Here is an 18,853-nt window from a genome sequence, read left to right as displayed (position 1 = left end):
TAGACTGGCCGGAGAGGGGAATGGTACTGAGAGGTGTGGGAAGGGGTTGGGAACAGGGAGGAGGAGGAAGGAAGGATTTGTACTACTTCTCACTGAGTTGGTGTCGGTTTGTTTCTACTCCCTTCCCCCAGCAGCTTATAACTCCCCAGCTTTCTTCTCTGCGTGTGTGTGTGTGTGTGTTCACATGTTCTCCCTGTAACCAGTGTATTTCTCCGAGAGTTCCAGTTTTCTCCCATATCCCAACGAGGGGTGGGGTGGATGGGCTAATTGGCTGCTGTGAATTCCCCCCATCCCCCAGCTCGGTAAGGGGGTTGGGTGTGATGTACGGAGTGTGAGTCATGGGGAAAATTCAGAGAGTGGATCTGCTTTGTGAGGGAGGCATGAAGGAGATGGGAAGGAGATGGGGAGGGGGCGAGGGAGAGGAGAGGGCTACACTGTGAAGAAAGAGGGCCATCGAGACCAGCCGCCGCCTTTGATGTGCCCTGTTCTCTCAGTGAGTCAAGGATCGGATGCAGACGACGTGCTGGCTGACCTGGCGGACAAGGTGCCCTACTCCTCGCTGCGGCGAACCCTCGACCAGCGGCGTGCCTTGGTCATGCAGCTGTTCCAGGAGCATGGCTTCTTCCCCTCTGGTGAGTGACCGTTCCAACACCCCCACCTCCTCCCCCATTCCCCGTTCTTCCTGCCCTGTGCTTCCTCCTCCTTCCCTAACTCTGTCGTTCCCTCCCTCCCAATGTCCCTTCAACCCTGTGTCTGTTTACACAGTGATGTGGGTAACACGTGTGGAGGGGGTGCAGTGGTGGGAACAAGCTGGTGGGGCTGGAGGTACTGAGGGATTCCATGCCCCCGTTCCTCTGTTACTGAGCAGGAATAACAGCGACAAAATCAAACGTGTGGCCGGGTGTATGGTATCCAGGTACTGTTAAATCCGAGAGACGGAGAGCTGAGGCAGTGCTGGGAGTGGGCATGGGACATGTCTTGTTAGGTGGGACGTCACACCGTCCAGGACTGGTTGCTGTAACAACTTCCTCTCTTCTTCATCCCTGCTTTTCCCCACCTTCCCCATGTCCCTACTCTCCCCTACCACCCTCACTCCTCGCCTGCCCCTCCTCCCCTGCAGCACAAGCTACGGCTGCCTTCCAGGCTCGCTACTCAGACATCTTCCCAACCAAGGTGTGTCTGCAGCTGAAGATTCGTGAGGTGCGCCAGAAGATCATGCAGACGGCCACACCCAGTGAGCAGCCACTGCCCTCCTCGCCCTTCCCGGCTTCGCCCTCCGCCCAGCCCGGCCCCGATGCACTGGGCCGCCACGAGGAGGAGCCCTCAGCTGAGACTGAGGGGCCAGGGCCCGAGTCCTCGCCGGAGCACAGCTCCCCCAGCAACCCCACTGCCAGGTGACTGCCCAACGGCCCACCTCCCACCCACCTTGTCCTTTTCATACTGCGTAGGTTATCTATAAATATATAAATATAAACACGGGGCTTCCCGCAATGCTGCGGAGAACTGGCCCCCTTCTCCAAGGACTCAATACACTCCGGCACAGCGGCCGATCGGGAGCAGGAGGAGGGCGGCGCCTCGGACAGACAGACTGGGGAGGAAGGTCTGCAGCAGATGGCTCGGCCGGACAGGTTTCCTCGAACTCGATTGACGGGGGACAGGAAGGAAGAGCCATGGACTCTGGTTCCCCATGCCCATTGTGGAGGAGGGGGCAGTGTCTCTGTGTGAGACGGCAGAACAGTGGAACAGTGAGGGGAGGAAGAGGAAAGTGCTCACCTGTACTGGATGAGTTGTTTTTTTTTTTTTTGAAGCCCCCCCCCCCCCATCGGTGAGAGACAGCCACAGACTTTGGTCTTACGCCATTTCTGGAGGAGGTGGTAGTGTCAGTGTGTGTGTGCACGCTGTAAGGCGAGGTGGCGGGGACGGGATAGATCACCCGCACCGGACAGGGTTCCTGGAAGCTGATCGGTGGGACAGGGCCATCAGGAGCCACGCCGTGGGTAGACAGCACGAACTCTGGTCTCCGGACCGATCCAGGAGCAAGGGGCTGTGCGTGCGAGCACCATCCTGCAAGGCGGCGGAGGCAGACAGGAGGAGGACGCTTCCCTGTGCTGGACAGGGTTTGGGAGGGGATGGGGGAGGCGGGAGGGAGGATGGGTTGAGGGGTGGATGGGGTTTTGGGGGGGACCATGTAGACTGCTTCCGTGCCCCATCGCAGTGTGGGGATGCTGATTTCAACCGGTATGAACCAGCGTTGGGGGCGCTGTACAGATTCCTTTGGGAGTGGGGTCTCCTCCATGTCGCTCACACTCTCAAACGCGCCCACTCTGTCTCACTTTGTCTTCAGCCATCCACCGCTTCCCCCTCGTCCCCTCCTCTGCTTCACTCACCTCCTCCCTACCAGCCCTCACGCTCTCTCCATCCCTGTCCCCCTCTTCCCCACCCCTTCCACCCTCCCATTCCCACACTGCAGTCTCCAAACTTTACCTCTTCATTGTTTTTCTTCATCCTTTCCTATTTCATTCATTTTAACTCCCATCTCTCCCTCCCCATTTCTCTCTCCCACACTGTCAGGTTCCTTTAGCTTGTCCCTGCTCCCCTCCCTGCAGCCACACCCCTTCAGCCCTCTCCCCACCCTGCCGCCTCATGCTAAAGCATTCTGTACAATATCTGTAAAGTTGCTTTGTATTATAGATTGAAATGACTCCCCGAGGGGCACCAATCCAACTGTGCAGTGTGTGTTTTTAATGCAGTCCTTCACACCTCTGACAGTGTCAGTGCAGGCTGCTCAGCGGTTTCTCCACAGCCCCCTCCCCCGCTCACACCTGAGGGTGTAAGATGTGCTGTCCACCAGCATCTGCTCCTCCATCACCAACTCGCCCCTCTCACCCCATGGGGCATCAACCCTGCCCCTCCTGCCTCATCGCCCCCCCTTTCACCCTGGATTGAACCTTGCACACCCGTAATAGGCATGCACCAGATCTTGCTTAGTGGCAATGGTTGTGTGTGTGTGTCTTTGCACACTCAGTAACAGGTGTGCACCTACTTTCACACTCACTGACAGACTGAGCCTTGCACTGAGACAAGTGCGATATAAGCCTTGCACACCGTGGTTCTGGGGGGTGCCTTGACCTTGCACACTTGCTGGGGTGTGTACACTGTATGACAACACTGTGTGCAACCTCACTGGTGCCAGGTTGGATGAGTTGCATAAAGCGATGGCATGTGGTGTGGTGGGCTTGCACACCCACTGGCTCCCTCCATTAGACACTCGGTTGTGGAGCAGCAGGTACCAGGGCTGCCCATGCACTGTGGAGAGATTGTCAGTGTCTCGCTGACAGATGGTGTGTTGGGACTTGGGCGCACACATACACACACTGGTGCAGGAGAGGTGAAAGCCTGTTGCACACTCACTGGTGAAAGGTAGCTCCAGTCTTTGCACACTTACTATGGACAGGAAACCTCGGGCCTTGCACATTCACTTGTCAAACGAGTCACCAGTGATGGTTGGATCTAAATCCCAGGTGAAAGGATGGCTGGCAAGGTGTGGGGGAGCCCTGAATGATGAGTCTGGGCAGGAAAGACATTGTTCAGGAGCGAACTAAAGCCATTTAGCCATGCAAAGATGTAGGAGGATATGAACTGTGCCCAACAAGGTGAGGGAGAGTGCTGAGAGATTCTACAAGTATAGCAAGAACGCATGGTAAACCAGCAAGAGGATAGAATCCCTGAGGATCAGCGTGGTTGACTGGGTGGAGCCACAGTGAATGGGAAAGGTCTTAAATGTCTATATTCACCGTGGAAACGGCCGTGGGGGAAGAGAACAACGTTTCTGGGACATATCCCTAATACGAGGTTCATAAAGGTAAATTAATCCCTGAGTTCGGGCCAAGTGTATCCCAGGGAACTAGGAAAGTCGAGAATATATTGCAGGGGCCCCTGGTGGAAATATTTACATCATCACGGGTAAATAACTGTAAGACGAGGAGGAGGGCCAGGGAAGTATAAACCGACAAGGCTGACATCAGTGGCGGGAAAGTTACTGGAGACGATTCTGAGACAGCCTCGACCAGCATGTGGAAAGGCAAGGACTGGTTAGGGACAGTGGCGTAGCGTTGGAGTATGGGGAAATCCGTCCTTAACGTATTTGGCTAAGATTTTTTTTGAAGAGGTGAACAAGAAGTGACAGGGCCCCGGGGAGTGATGTACCAACAGTGAAAGTGCAGAGTCGGCAGACAATAAGGCGCCAGATTTTAACGAGGTTACGAGTTCAAATTGCAACGAGTCGGAATGTAGTAGCGACGATTCGATGAACAGGAAGGCGATAGAGCCGAGTAACATGATGTCATGACAGCAAACTTGCCCTCCCTATCGACGATGTGCTGGATTTTTCTCGCTCCCTGACAGGAGTTATATTGCCTCTTGTCCCGTCACTGGTAACGGATGCTACATTAGGTTATGCACACGAAGTGGCAGTACATTGTTCAACCTTGTGCGCGTACACGCAGAGGTGACGGCTGGGCAATGTTATCTTGTTATACCCACCAGAAAATAGTATACTGAGTCCTGCATTCACTAGAGGCAGATTTTACACTGGCTGTCGCACATTCACTGGTGGTAGGTGTTAATATTGGACGCTGCATACTCACTGATGGACGGAGAATTGGGTATACACACACCAGTAATAAGAGGAGCTGTCGGAGGAGTAACTGTGCTGCCCCCTTCGGTAGACGGTGCACACTGCAGCTGATGTAAGCCGGTGGGGGGCGAAATGTCAGTCAAACGGACTGATCAGTCCTGGGTGGTGTCGAGATTCTGGAGATTTATTGGAGTTGTTCTCACCTAATGCACAAGGTAGCAAATCAAGCCGAAGGTAAGTCTTCGACCTGACTGAACTCTGGCGATGTAGGTAACATCAGGTTGCTTCATCCATGGTGTTTGGGAAAGGTCTGTTCAGGGGATGCTGCACTGCTGTACTTAACACGGAACAGGTCCCTTGGCCCACAATGTCTCTGCCAATCATGGTGCCAAATTAAAATAACCCCATCTGGCCCATGTCTCCACAACCGCTGCAAGTCTGTGTGCCTGTTTGAGAACCTCTGAAACACCACCATTGTATCTGCCTCCACCACCATCGAGGTCTAAAATACACGACCACTCAAAATTGCATGCCTCTGATTATCTTGGTCCATAGGATGAACACAGCCGGGCCTGATCAGCCCTGGCTGGGTCGCCTGGGCGAGGTGTCTAATGATTAATGACCGGAAACAACTGGTTACATTACTGATCATGTGTCCCAGTGCACTCCCAGTTAATCAACCAAATAGTGTCGAACCAGGTTAATGAAAGGTATGGGCAGACTGAAGTGGCTCCACAGCCCCGCACACCTCCCGACACTAAACTCCACAACCCTCTCTCTCCCAGACCTACTCTCAACCCTAAACTAAGGGTCCGCACACCCAACAACCAGCTGACTTGTGTAAGGAGGAGGAAGACCCAAAATGGCAAGTGTTGGACCTAGTTCATGAAGGTGTGGACCAGATCAAACTGGCAGGATTGCGTGACACTGAATCTCAAGTGGCGTGATCAAGAAGCAAAGAGGAATGATTTGCAAGGTTGTGACCAGGTGTGGTGAGGACGTGTGAGCAGGAGCTACAGAAGCCTGAAGTCCACACTACTCGGTTCAGGAACAGCTACTTTCCTCCCACCGTTTGGTTCTTCAACCAACCGGCACAATTCTAATAACTGCCTCAGTATAGAAATACCGTGACCATTTTGGAATACAACGGAAGTTTTGTTTTGTTTAAGTTGTGTCCTTCCTTGTAGAAGCTGTGTAATTTGTTTTCCCTGTGAATGTTGCTTATCTGATATTGTATGCCTGTGATTCTGCTGCTAGTAAGTTTGTCATTGCACCTGTGTACACGTGGACTTGTGCACCTGACAATAAACTCGACTTCGACTTGACAGCTGCTCCTGTCAATGGGCTGCTGTACCTGCAACGGCCACAGGGAGGAGCCGGAGGTCCGTAGAGCTCAATGACGGGGTTGGGGCTGAGAAAGCGAGAGAGAGAGGAGGAAGGGGGGCATGGAGGAGAAAGGAAGGGAGCTGGAGTGTGAGAATGGGAGAAGGGGGAGTCCAAGGGCAGCTTATACAGCTGCACCTACGATCCCAACTCCTGTGATCAGTGCCCTGACTGAAGAAGGCCAACGCCCCAAGGTACTTCCCTGACTACCTGTGGCGCTGTGTTCGGGAAAACCATGTGCCTGTCCTGCAAGCTGTGTCTTCCATAACACTCCCAGAGTCCCACCATTCACCTGTTGTCAGAGTTGCACTGAATTTTATTTGAGTTTTACTGTGAATTTAGTTAGTTTCGTTTCTCTAAATCATTTGCATTATTTTAATTAAATAACTTATTGGGGATATGTTAGTGATCTTAAATTGAGTTATATTCAGGCCATATTCACAGAAGTTTTTCGAATGAGTTTAACAGTGAGATTAATTGGAGTTTTACATACATATCTACGATGCCTATAAAAAGTATTCACCCCCTTGGAAGTTTTCATGTTTTATTGTTATACAACATTGAATCGCATTGATTTAATTTGGCTTTTTTGACACTGATCAACAGTAAGACTCTATCATGTCAAAGGGAAAACACCCTTCAATATGACACACCAAATCAGGGTGCAGTCAGGATGTTTCAATTGATTGCAGAAAAAATACACCTGTATCTGGGAGGTCCATCTGCTGGTGAGGCAGTATCCTGGCAAAAACTACACCATGAAGACAAAAGAACACTCCATAAAGTGTGTATATATTCGTTTGTGCACGAGTGTGTATATACGTGTGTGTATGTATATAAGTCTGTGTAAGTGTATATGTATTTATATATACGTGGGGGTGCGTGGACATATATAGTGTATATATTTCTGTGTGAATGTATATATATATATATGTTGTGTATATATACACAGACATCTATATATACTGTGTATGTGTGTATCTGTGAGTATATGTGTGCATGTGTATATATGTGTGTGTATGTATGTGTGTATATATATGTATGTGTACATACGTATGCACACATGGGTATATACAGGGGCATGCAAAAGTTTGGGCACCCCTGGTCAAAATTTCTATTACTGTGAATAGTTAAGCGAGTAAAAGATGACCTGATTTCCAAAAGGCATAAAGTTAAAGACGACACATTTCTTTAATATTTTAAGCAAGAAAACTTTTATTTCCACCTTTCACAGTTTCAAAATAACAAAGAAGGAAAAGGGCCAAAAGCAGAAGTTTGGGCACCCTGCATGGTCAGTACTTAGTAACACCCACTTTGGCAAGTATCTCAGCTTGTAAACGCTTTCTGTAGCCAGCTAAGAGTCTTTCAATTCTTGTTTGGGGGATTTTCACCCATTCTTCCTTGCAAAAGGCTTCTAGTTCCATGAGGTTCTTGGGCCGTCTTGCATGCACTGCTCTTTCGAGGTCGATCCACAGATTTTTGATGATGTTTAGGTCGGGGGTCTGTGAGGGCCATGGCAAAATCTTCAGCTTGCGCCTCTTGAGGTAGTCCATTGTGGATTTTGAGGTGTGCTTAGGATCATTATCCTGTTGTAGAAGCCATCCTCTTTTCACCTTCAGCTTTTTTACAGGTGGTGTGATGTTTGCTTCCAGAATTTGCTGGTATTTAATTGAATTCATTCTTCCCTCTACCAGTGAAATGTTCCCCGTGCCACTGGCTGCAACACAAGCCCAAAGCATGATCGATACACCCCTGTGCTTAACAGTTGGAGAGGTGTTCTTTTCGTGAAATTCTGCACCCTTTTTTTCTTCAAACATACCTTTGCTGATTGTGGTCAAAAATGCATCAGGCTTGTTTAGATGTTCCTTTGCTAACTTCTGACGCTGAATTTTGTGGTGAGGACTCAGGAAAGATTTTCTTCTGATGACTCTTCCTGGTCAAAGAACACTGAGACTGTCTACAAGAAGGGTCAGAGCCGTCTCTATTTCCTGAGGAGACTGAGGTCCTTTAACATCTGCCAGACGATGCTGAGGATGTTCTATGAGTCTGTGGTGGCCAGTGCTATCATGTTTGCTGTTGTGTGCTGGGCAGCAGGCTGAGGGTAGCAGACACCAAGAGAATCAACAAACTCATTCGCAAGGCCAGTGATGTTGTGGGGATGGAACTGGACTCTCTGACGGTGGTGTCTGAAAAGAGGATGCTGTCCAAGTTGCATGCCATCTTGGACAATGTCTCCCATCCACTACATAATGTACTGGGTGGGCACAGGAGTACATTCAGCCAGAGACTCATTCCTCCGAGATGCAGCACAGAGCGTCACAGGAAGTCATACCTGCCTGTGGCCATCAAACTTTACAACTCCTTTCTTGGAGGGTCTGACACCCTGAGCTGATAGGCTGGTCCTGGATTTATTTCATAATTTACTGGCATAATTTACATATTACTATTTAACTATTTATGGTTCTATTACTATTTATTATTTATGGTGCAACTGTAATGAAAACCAATTTCCCCCGGGATCAATAAAGTATGACTATGACTATGACTATATTTGTGCAGGTGTCGCTGCACAGTAGAACAGTGCACCACCAATCCAGAGTCTGCTAAATCTTCCTGAAGGTCTTTTGCAGTCAGTCGGGGGTTTTGATTTGCCTTTCTAGCAATCCTACGACCAGTTCTCTTGGAAAGTTTTCTTGGTCGTCTTGACCTCCACCGTTCCTGTTAACTGCCATTTCTTAATTACATTACAAACTGAGGAAATAGCTACCTGAAAACGCTTTGCTATCTTCTGATAGCCTTCTCCTGCTCTGTGGGCATCATTTATTTTAATTTTCAGAGGGCTAGGCAGCTGCTTAGAGGAGCCCATGGCTGCTGATTGTTGGTACAAGGTTTGAGGAGTCAGGGTATTTATAAAGCTTTGAAATTTGCATCACCTGGCCTTTCCTAACGATGGCTGTGAACAAGCCATAGCCCTAACAAGCTAATTAAGGTCTGAGACCTTGGTAAAAGTTATCTGAGAGCTCGAATCTCTTGGGGTGCCCAAACTTTTGCATGGTGCTCCTTTCCTTTTTTTTCACTGTCAGATTGTACAAAACAAAATAATACACTAATCTTGCTTAAAATGCTGAAAAGAATGTTTCATCTTTAACTTTATGACTTTTGGAGATCCGTTCATCTTCCACTCACTTAACTATTCACAGTAACAGAAATTTTGACCAGTGGTGCCCAAACTTTTTCATGCTAGTATATACACATAGAGGTAGGTATGTGTGTATATATGCATGTGTGTGTATATATACGTGTGCATGTATACATAGACACACGTGTAGATATGTGTGTTTATATATCTGTGTATATATATGACAATAGACAATAGGTGCAGAAATAGACTATTTGGCCCTTTGAGCCTGCACCGACATTCTGAGATCACGGCTGATCATCTACTATCAATACCCGGTTCCTGCCTTGTCCCCATAACCCTTGATTCCCCTCTCCATAAGATACCTATCTATCTCCTTCTTGAAAGCATCCGGAGAATTGGCCTCCACTGCCTTCTAAGGCAGCACGTTCCACACCTCCACAACTCCCTGGGAGAAGAAGTTCCTCCTCAACTCTGTCCTAAATGACCTACCCCTCATTCTTAAACCATGTCCCCTGGTACTGGACTCTCCCAGCATCTGGAACATATTTCCTGCCTCTATCTTGTCCAATCCCTTAATAATCTTATATGTCTCAATCAGATCCCCCCTCAATCTCTTTAATTCCAGCGTGTACAAGCCCAGTCTCTCTAACCTCTCTGCGTAAGACAGTCCGGACTTCCCAGGAATTAACCTAGTGAACCTATGCTGCACCTCCTCCACAGCCAGAATGTCCTTCCTTAACCCTGGAGACTAAAACTGCACACAATACTCCAGGTGTGGTCTCACCAGGGCCCTGTACAAATGCAAAAGGATTTCCTTGCTGTTGTACTCAATTCCCTTTGTAATAAAGGCCAACGTTCCATTAGCCTTCTTTACTGCCTGCTGCACTTGCTCATTCACCTTCAGAGACTGATGAACAAGTACTCCTAGATCTCTTTGTATTTCTCCCTTACCTAACTCCACACCATTCAGATAATAATCTGCCTTCCTGTTCTTGCTCCCAAAGTGAATAACCTCACACTTATTCATATTAAACACCATCTGCCAAGTTTCTGCCCACGCACCCAGCCTATTCAAGTCACCTTAAATTCTCCTAACATCCTCATCACATGTCACACTGCCACCCAGCTTAGTATCATCAGCAAACTTGCTGATGTTATTCACAATGCCTTCCTCTAAATCATTGATGTAAATCGTAAACAGCTGTGGTCCCAATACCGAGCCCTGTGGCACCCCACTAGTCATCACTTGCCATTCTGAGAAACACCCATTCACTGCTACCCTTTGCTTTCTATCTGCCAACCAGTTTTCTATCCATGTCAATATCCTCCCCCCAATGCCATGAGCTCTGATTTTACCCACCAATCTCCTATGTGGTACCTTATCAAATGCCTTCTGAAAGTCAAGGTACACCACATCCTCTGGATCTCCCGCATCTATCTTCCTGGTTACATCCTCGAAAAACTCCAATAGATTAGTCAAGCATGATTTGCCCTTGGTAAATCCATGCTGGCTTGGCCCAATCTTATCACTGCTATCAAGATATGCAGCTATTTCATCTTTAATAATGGACTCTAGCATCTTCCCCACTATTGATGTTAGGCTAACAGGGCGATTGTTCTCTGTTTTCTCCCTCCCTCCTTTCTTAAAAAGTGGGATAACATTAGCCATTCGCCAATCCTCAGGAACTGATCCTGAATCTAAGGAACATTGGAAAATGATCACCAATGCATCCGCAATTTCCAGAGCTGCCTCCTTTAGTACCCTAGGATGCAGACCATCTGGACCTGGGGATTTGTTAGCCTTCAGTCCCATCAGTCTACTCATCACCGTTTCCTTCCTAATGTCAATCTGTTTCAGTTCCTCTGTTACCCTATGTCCTTGGCCCATCCATACATCTGGGAGATTGCTTGTGTCTTCCCTAGTGAAGACAGATCCAAAGTATTTATTAAATTCGTCTGCAATTTCTCTGTTTCCCATAACAATTTCTCCCAATTTATTCTTCAAGGGCCCAACATTGTTCTTAACTATCTTCCTTCTCTTCACATACCTAAAAAAAACTTTTGCTATCCGCCTTTATATTCCTAGCTAGCTTGCATTCATACCTCATTTTTCTCTCCCCGTATTGCCTTTTTAGTTGAGTTCTGTTGCTTCTTAAAATTTCCCAATCATCCATCTTCCCACTCACCTTAGCTCTGTTATACTTCTTCTTTAATGCTGTGCTATCTCTGACTTCCTTTGTCAACCACTGTGGCCACTTTCCCCCCTTTGAATTCTTCCTTCTCTGGGGGATGAACTAATTTTGCAGCTTGTGCATTATTCCCAAGAATACCTGCCATTGCTGTTCCACTGTCTTTTCTGCTAGGATATCTGACCACTCAACTTTGGCCAGCTCCTCCCTCATGGCTCCATAGTCTCCTTTGTTCAACTGCAATACTGACACTTCTGATCTGCCCTTATCCCTCTCAACTCGCAGATAAAAACTTATCATATTATAGTCACTACCTCCTAATGGCTCTTTTACTTCAAGATCACTTATCAAATCCTGTTCATTGCACAACACTAAATCCAGAATAGCCTTATCCCTGGTCGGCTCTTGTACAAGCTGCTCTAAAAATGCATCCCGTAGGCACTCTACAAATTCCCTATCCTGGGGTCCAGTACCAACCTGATTTTTCCAGTTCACCTGCATGTTGAAATCTCCCATAACTACTGCGATATTTCCTTTGCCACGTGCCATTGTTAACTCCCTATTCAACTTGCACCCAATATCCATGCTACTGTTTGGGGGCCTGTAGATAATACCTATTAGGGTCTTTTTGTGGAAAGGTGTGTGACTATATTTACGCTTGTGTATGTGTTAATATACGTGTGTCTGTAGATAAGTGGATACGTGTGTTTGCATGTGTGTGTGTGTGTGTGTGTGTATATATATATGTGTGTATATATACTGTATGTGCATATACACGTCTTTGTGTATGTTTATACATACATGCGTGTTTATACGTGTGTATATGTGTATATACATGAATGTATGAGTATATACTTGAGTTTCTTTATACGTGTTTTATCTATTTTTATATATGCATGTGTGCACGTATATATATATATATATATATATACACACACACACACACACACATATATATATATATATATATACACACACATACATATATATATATATATACACACACACACACATACATACACATGTGGATATACATTTGTCCGAGTGTAATTACACATTTGCATGTGTGTATGTGTGCATGAATCTGAGCATATATACACGCATATGTTTATGTGTGTGTATATTTGTGTGTCTGTACATATACGTGCTAATGTGTTCGTATGTATATGCAATTGTGTGTATATGTACATGTGTGTATATATATATGTGTGTGTGTACGTGTAAGTATTGAATTAACTTTATTACTTAGCATCCTTCATATACGTGAGCAGTAAAAATCTTTATGTTATATCTGTCTAAGTGAGCAATGTGCAATTTATAGTAATTTGTAATTAATAGTATGTACACCAGGGCAGTCAATATAACATAGAAATACAATTGTATCAGCATGAATTAATCAGTCTGATGCCCTGGTGGAAGAAGCTGTTCCAGAGCCTGTTGGTCCTGGCTTTTATGTTGCGATACCGTTTCCTGGATGGTAGCAGCTGGAGCAGTTTGTGATTGGGGTGACTTGGGGCCCCTGTAATCCTTTGGGCCCTCTTTACACCTGTCTTTGTAAATGTCCTGAATCATGGGAAGTTCACATCTACAGATGCGCTGGGCTGTTCACACCACTCTCTGCAGAGTCCTGCGATTGAGGGAAGTACAGTTCCCATACCAGGCAGTGATGCAGCCAGTCAGGATGCTCTCAATTGTGCCCCTGTAGAAAAGATTTGGGGGCCCGTACTAAACAACTTCAACCATCTGAGGTGGAAGAGGTGTTGTGCCTTTTTCACCACATAGCTGGTGTCTACAGACCACATGAGATCCTTGATGCTGTCTGCAGAGGAACTTAAAGCTGTTCACCCTCTCAATCCCAGATCCATTGATGTCAATAGGGGTTAGCCTGTCTCCATTCCTCCTGTAGGCCATAACCAACTCCATTGTTTTTGCAGCATTGAAGGAGAGGTTGTTTTCTTGACACTGCTGTGTCAGGGTTATGAGTTTTTTTCTGTAGGCTGCCTCATTATTATTTGAGATTAGGCCAATCAGTGTAGTATCATCAGTAAACTTAATTCAGAGATTGGAGTAGTGAGTGGCCACACAGTCATGGAGATGCAGAGAGTAAAGGAGGGGGCTTAGGACACAGCCCTGAGAGGCTCTTATGTTGAAGATCAGAGGGGCAGAGGTGAGGGAGCTCACTCTTACCACCTACCGGCAATCTGATAGGAAGTCCAGGATCCAGCTGCACATGGCAGGTTCAAGGCCGAGATGGCTGAGTTTCTTGTTGAGCCTGGAAGGAATTATGGTGTTGAATGCTGAACTGCAGTCCAAGAACAGCATTCTCACATAAGCACCCTTCCAGTGCGTCAGTATTAGAGAAGTTCAAGATGAGCTCCAACTTGTGCACGTTTGACTGTTTAACTAGAATGGGCCCTTTTCTTTTTGTTATTCTTTACTAACCCTTTAGTTAAGTTAAGGTTCATAAATATAATTCCTTTAATTGTATGCAGGGAACTGTCTGTAATTTTATGGAGCTAATTTGTAACAGAGTAGCAAATTACACAGCATCCACACAAAACCGGGGTTTGGGGTGTGAGACGAGCCATATCAATCTCATGAGTTTGGCGGGACTTGAGAGTGTCCTCCTGAGACTTACGCAGCCAAGGAAACCAGGGTGTTTCATATAAGTGAGTGTATACCTATGTGTGTGCTTTTATGTATGTGTGTGTGTGTGTGTGTGTATATATACGTATGTGTATAGTATATATGATTGTGTGTATATACATGTGTGCACACATGTATAGTGTGTGTGCATATATAGTATGTGTGCTATATACATGTATATAACCCTGTGATTGCATACATACACGTGTGTGCACACATATCATTTTGTGTGTGTATGTATGTGTGTATATACATACATATATATATATATATATATATATATATACACACACACACGTTTGTTTATATACATGTATACATGCACAGATGTGTATATATACACACACATATATATGTATACTCACACACATATGCCTGCATATGTGTGTATATACACACAGACGCATACACACACGTGTACAAAACAGATAAACACATGTATACACAGCCACATGCATATATACACATGTATAAATACACACACTCATTCCCATGTATATTGCATATGTATGATTGCATACACGTGTGTGCACACATATCATTTTGTGTGTGTGTGTATGTATGTGTGTACAAATGTATGTATGCACAGACACGTCAATATACACACATACATGTAAACACACACAAACACATACAAACACACAGATACACAAACAAGTGTGTATGTTTATATATGCACGCATATATACACGTGTAGGTGCATACATTTGTGTGTGTACGTATGTATACGTGTGTACATGTATGTGGTGTGCGTGCATGTGTGTGTATATACACGTGTGTGTGTACATTTGTGTGAAGTGGAGACAGTGACCAGCTTCAAGTTCATGGGCATCAAGATCTCTGAGGATCTAACCTGGTCCCAACATATCGATGTAGTTATAAAGAAGGCAAGACAGCGGCTATGCTTCATTAGGGGTTTGAAGAGATTTGGCATGTCAACAAATACACTGAAAAGCTTCTATAGATGTACTGTGGAGAGCATTCTGACAGGCTGCATCACTGTCTGGTATGGAGGGGCTACTGCACAGGACTGAAGGAAGCTGCAGAAGGTTGTAAATTTAGTCAGCTCCATCTTGGGCTCTAGCCTACAAAGTACCCAGGACATCTTTAGGGAGCGTCATCTCAGAAAGGTAGCGTCCAAAATTAAAGACCTCCATCACCCAGGACATGCCCTTTTCTCACTGTTACCATCAGGTAGGAGGTACAGAATCCTGAAGGCATACACTCAACAATTCAGGAACAGCTTCTTCCCCTCTGCCATCTGATTCCCAAATGGGCATTGAAGCTCTGGACACTACCTCACTTTTTTTTAATATACAATATTTCTGTTTATGCACATTAAAAAAAATCAATTCAATACACGTATTTGATTTACTTGTTTATTTATTATGTTTTATTTTATTTATTATTATTTTCTCTCTGCTAGATTATGTATTGCATTGAACTGCTGCTGCTGTTAATAAATTTTACATCATATGCCGGTGATAATAAACCTGATTCTGATTCTGCATGTGTGTGTCTATGTACATGTGTGTGTGTGTGTGTGTGTGTGTGTGTGTGTGTGTATATGCATGTATTTATATGTGCATGTCTGTATGTATATACCTGTGTATATGTGTGAATACATTTATTTATGTATATGTGTGTGAGTGTGTGCATTGACATGTCTATGTGTATATACGTTTGTAAATGTGTGGGTGTGTATACTTGTGTGAATGTGTGTGTATACGTAGGTGTGTAAATATACGTGTAAGTATGTGTATATACAAGTACATGCACACACTCATACGCAATCTAATAGATACCCACAGACACGTCAATACACACATGTATACATACAGACAAATACAGACACATGCTCACATGTGTATATATACACGCATATATACACACATGTACAAATGTGTATATATAAATGCACATATATACACACTCATATATACTTGTGTTTATGTGCATTTGTGTGTATATGTGTATACATGCGTGTGTATAAATACATGGATATGTGTGTGTACGTATGTGTACACTGATGTGTGTATATGTGTGTGTACATACACGTGTGTGTTTACCAATACCAATAGAGGGATGAGAAGTGGAGGGAGTGAGCAGCTTCACGTTCCAGGGTGTCAAGATCTCTGAAGATCTAACCTGGTCCCAAAATATTGATGTAATCATTAAGAAGGCAAGACGGCGGCTACACTAGTTTGAAGAGATTTGGCATGTCAACAAATACACTCAAAAACTTCTGTGGCTGTACCATGGACAGCATTCTGACAGGGTGCATTACATTCTGGTCTGGAGGGGCTACTGGTCACGACCTAGTTGGCTGCATCTTGGGCACTAACCTGCAGGGTACCTGGGACATCTCTGGGGAGCGGTGTCTCAGAAGGGCAGAGTCCATTGTTGGGGATCTCCAGCACCCAAGACATGCCCTTTTCTCACTGTTACCATCAGGTAGGAAATACAGAAGCCTGAAGGCGCACACTCAGCGATTCAGAAACAGCTTCTTCCACTCTGCCATCTGATTCCTAAATGGACATTGAAGCTTTGGACACTACCTCACCTTCTTTTAATATACAGTATTTCTGTTTTTGTATGTTTTTTTAATCTATTCAATATACATAATGTGCGTGTGTCTATACATGTCAGTGTGTGTATGCACGTGAGTGTGTGGACGTGTGTGTATACACGTGAGTGTGTGGATGTGTGTGTGTATACACATGAGTATGTATGGACGTGTGTGCATATACAGGTGTGTGTACATACGTATGTTTGTATACACATACGTGCACATATGTATATAAACACATGTATGTACACACGTGTATATATACATGCATGTACATATGTGTGTATACATGTGCATGTACATATGTGTGTGTATATACGCGTGCGTACGTGTATACGCATGTGTGTACGCATGTGCATATGTGTATACTCACGCGTGTATGTACTTGCATGTGTGTATGTGTGTGCGTATATATGTGTGAGGGTATATACATGTGCATGTATACATGTCTGTAGGTGTATCTGTGTATGTATGTGTTTGTGTGTAAATGTACATGTGTGTATATCTGTGTTTATATATACACATGTCTGAATACATATGTGTGTTCTTTTGCCTGTATACATATAAGTGTATATATATAAAAGCATATGCGTGTGAATGAGTATGTGTGTGTGTATATATACTGTGTGTGTAAATTACAGATATATGTGTGTGTGTATTTTTATTTCTATGTGTGCATATGCATATATGTGCATGAGTGTGCTAAGGTACTTGAGTATGTGTGTCTGTATATATGTGTGTATATGTATAGATATGTTTGTGTATATGTATACATGTGTTTACATATACACATGCATGTGTGTATATGCTTGTGTTTGTGTGTGTGTTTATATTTACTCCTGTGTGTCTGTATATATACAGTATGTGTGTGAATGCGTGTCTATATGTATGTAATACCCTGGTTCACATGGTTCATATTTTTCTCTGTTATGCTCTTCTGTTCTCTGAGTAAGCTGCTTTGTTTGGGTTACTGTTGGAGGTAAGAGATAGGAGAACTATGTGCCATCTATTCTGGATGAATGGATTCGGGGGAGGTTTCTCTGGTGAGGGACACTAAGGTTGGCTTTGGGGCTTTTGAGAGGGGAGAAGAGAGAAGATGCTGGAGAGAAGCGTTTGGAGGAGTCGACCCGGAGTGGATTCAGTGAAGCCCGGGGGAGATCGAAGGAGGATCGGCGATGGGGAAACTGTGAGCTCCAACTTGTGCACGTTAGACTGTTTCATTAAAGTGGGCCTGTTTCTTTTTTCGCTTTTTCTTCACTAACCCTGTAGTCACATTAAGAATTATAAAGTTACTCTTTTAACTGTATGCGGTGTAGTGTCTGTTATTTTGTGGTACTGATTTGTAACAGGGTAACAAGTCACACAGCATCCACACAAACAGGAGGATTTGGGGGGGGGGCTTGCACTTTAGTCTCCCATGTTTGGCGAGGTCAGAGGGTGTCTTCCCGAGACTTGCACAGCCGACGCAACCAGAGTGTCATATGTACATCTGTGTAGAGATGTGTGAGTGTGTATTTGCAAGTGTGTGTATGTATTTGTGTCTATATATGTGTGTGTCTGTATATATATTTGTGCGAATGTGTGTGTTTATATATATGTTGTGTGAGTGTGTGTGCGTACACACGCTGACTGGGACAAAGAAGCCAGCTCAAAGAACATACGTAGGTTTAGTGGGATTAGCCGACTACAGAATTGATGACTGAATCCGCACTCCCCTTCAGGAAGTTATGGGGGGTTATTGAGAGCCCCTGCAGCACTCTAGTCCGTGTGAGGAACGTGCTGTCACTGATCTGTTGAGTGGATTTGTTGGGTTGAAACCCAGTTACGAGGAAGGAAAACTGACTGATTTCCAAAGGGGGTGGGGTGGTGGAGGAAGGGAGTGTTTTGGAGAGTTTGGGTGGGATGCTGATTGAGTGGGCTGTTCTGAACCGGACAGTGTTCAGGGTCTTGAGAGTTGTTGAAGCTGTACACACCCAGGCAAATGGGGAGTGCCCAATCACCCCCCTGTCTGGTGCCTTGTAGATGAGGGATTGGAAAAGGCAGCATCCTGGTGAACCTCTTTTACATCCTCGTCAAAGCCTTCACATCCTTCCTGTTACAGGGTGACCAGAACTGCACACTGTACCCGAGCTACACCCTCAGCAGAGTTTTATACAGCTGCTACTTACCTTCTCTATGCCTACCTATACTCTAATGCATTTAGAAGGGGTAGAGGTAATGTGGTGGATGTGGAGTGCATGTACTATCTCCTCCTGGGCAGCTGAGGAGCAGCAAATGCACTTTGTGTC

The 18,853-nt window shown here is 45.4% G+C and overlaps 1 protein-coding gene across 3 annotated transcripts in view; it reads left to right on the top strand.

Moving 5' to 3' along the window:
• LOC140201717 (protein capicua homolog) overlaps positions 1-2,132 on the top strand; it is a 126,223-nt gene extending 124,091 nt beyond the window's left edge. For all 3 annotated transcript variants that reach the window (XM_072266271.1, XM_072266269.1, XM_072266270.1), the window contains exons 20-21: positions 495-632; positions 1,121-2,132. In XM_072266271.1, coding sequence (XP_072122372.1) covers positions 495-632; positions 1,121-1,398 — 416 coding nt within the window. In that variant the 3' untranslated portion in view covers positions 1,399-2,132. The remainder of the gene's footprint in view (positions 1-494; positions 633-1,120) is intronic.
• The last annotated feature ends 16,721 nt before the right edge of the window (positions 2,133-18,853 follow it).

This window comes from Mobula birostris, chromosome 8 (assembly GCF_030028105.1).
Source record: "Mobula birostris isolate sMobBir1 chromosome 8, sMobBir1.hap1, whole genome shotgun sequence".
In the NCBI taxonomy this organism is placed as follows: domain Eukaryota; kingdom Metazoa; phylum Chordata; class Chondrichthyes; order Myliobatiformes; family Myliobatidae; genus Mobula; species Mobula birostris.
The sequence above is the reverse complement of the archived record's forward strand: the minus strand, read 5'-3'. Positions and strand labels throughout refer to the sequence as shown.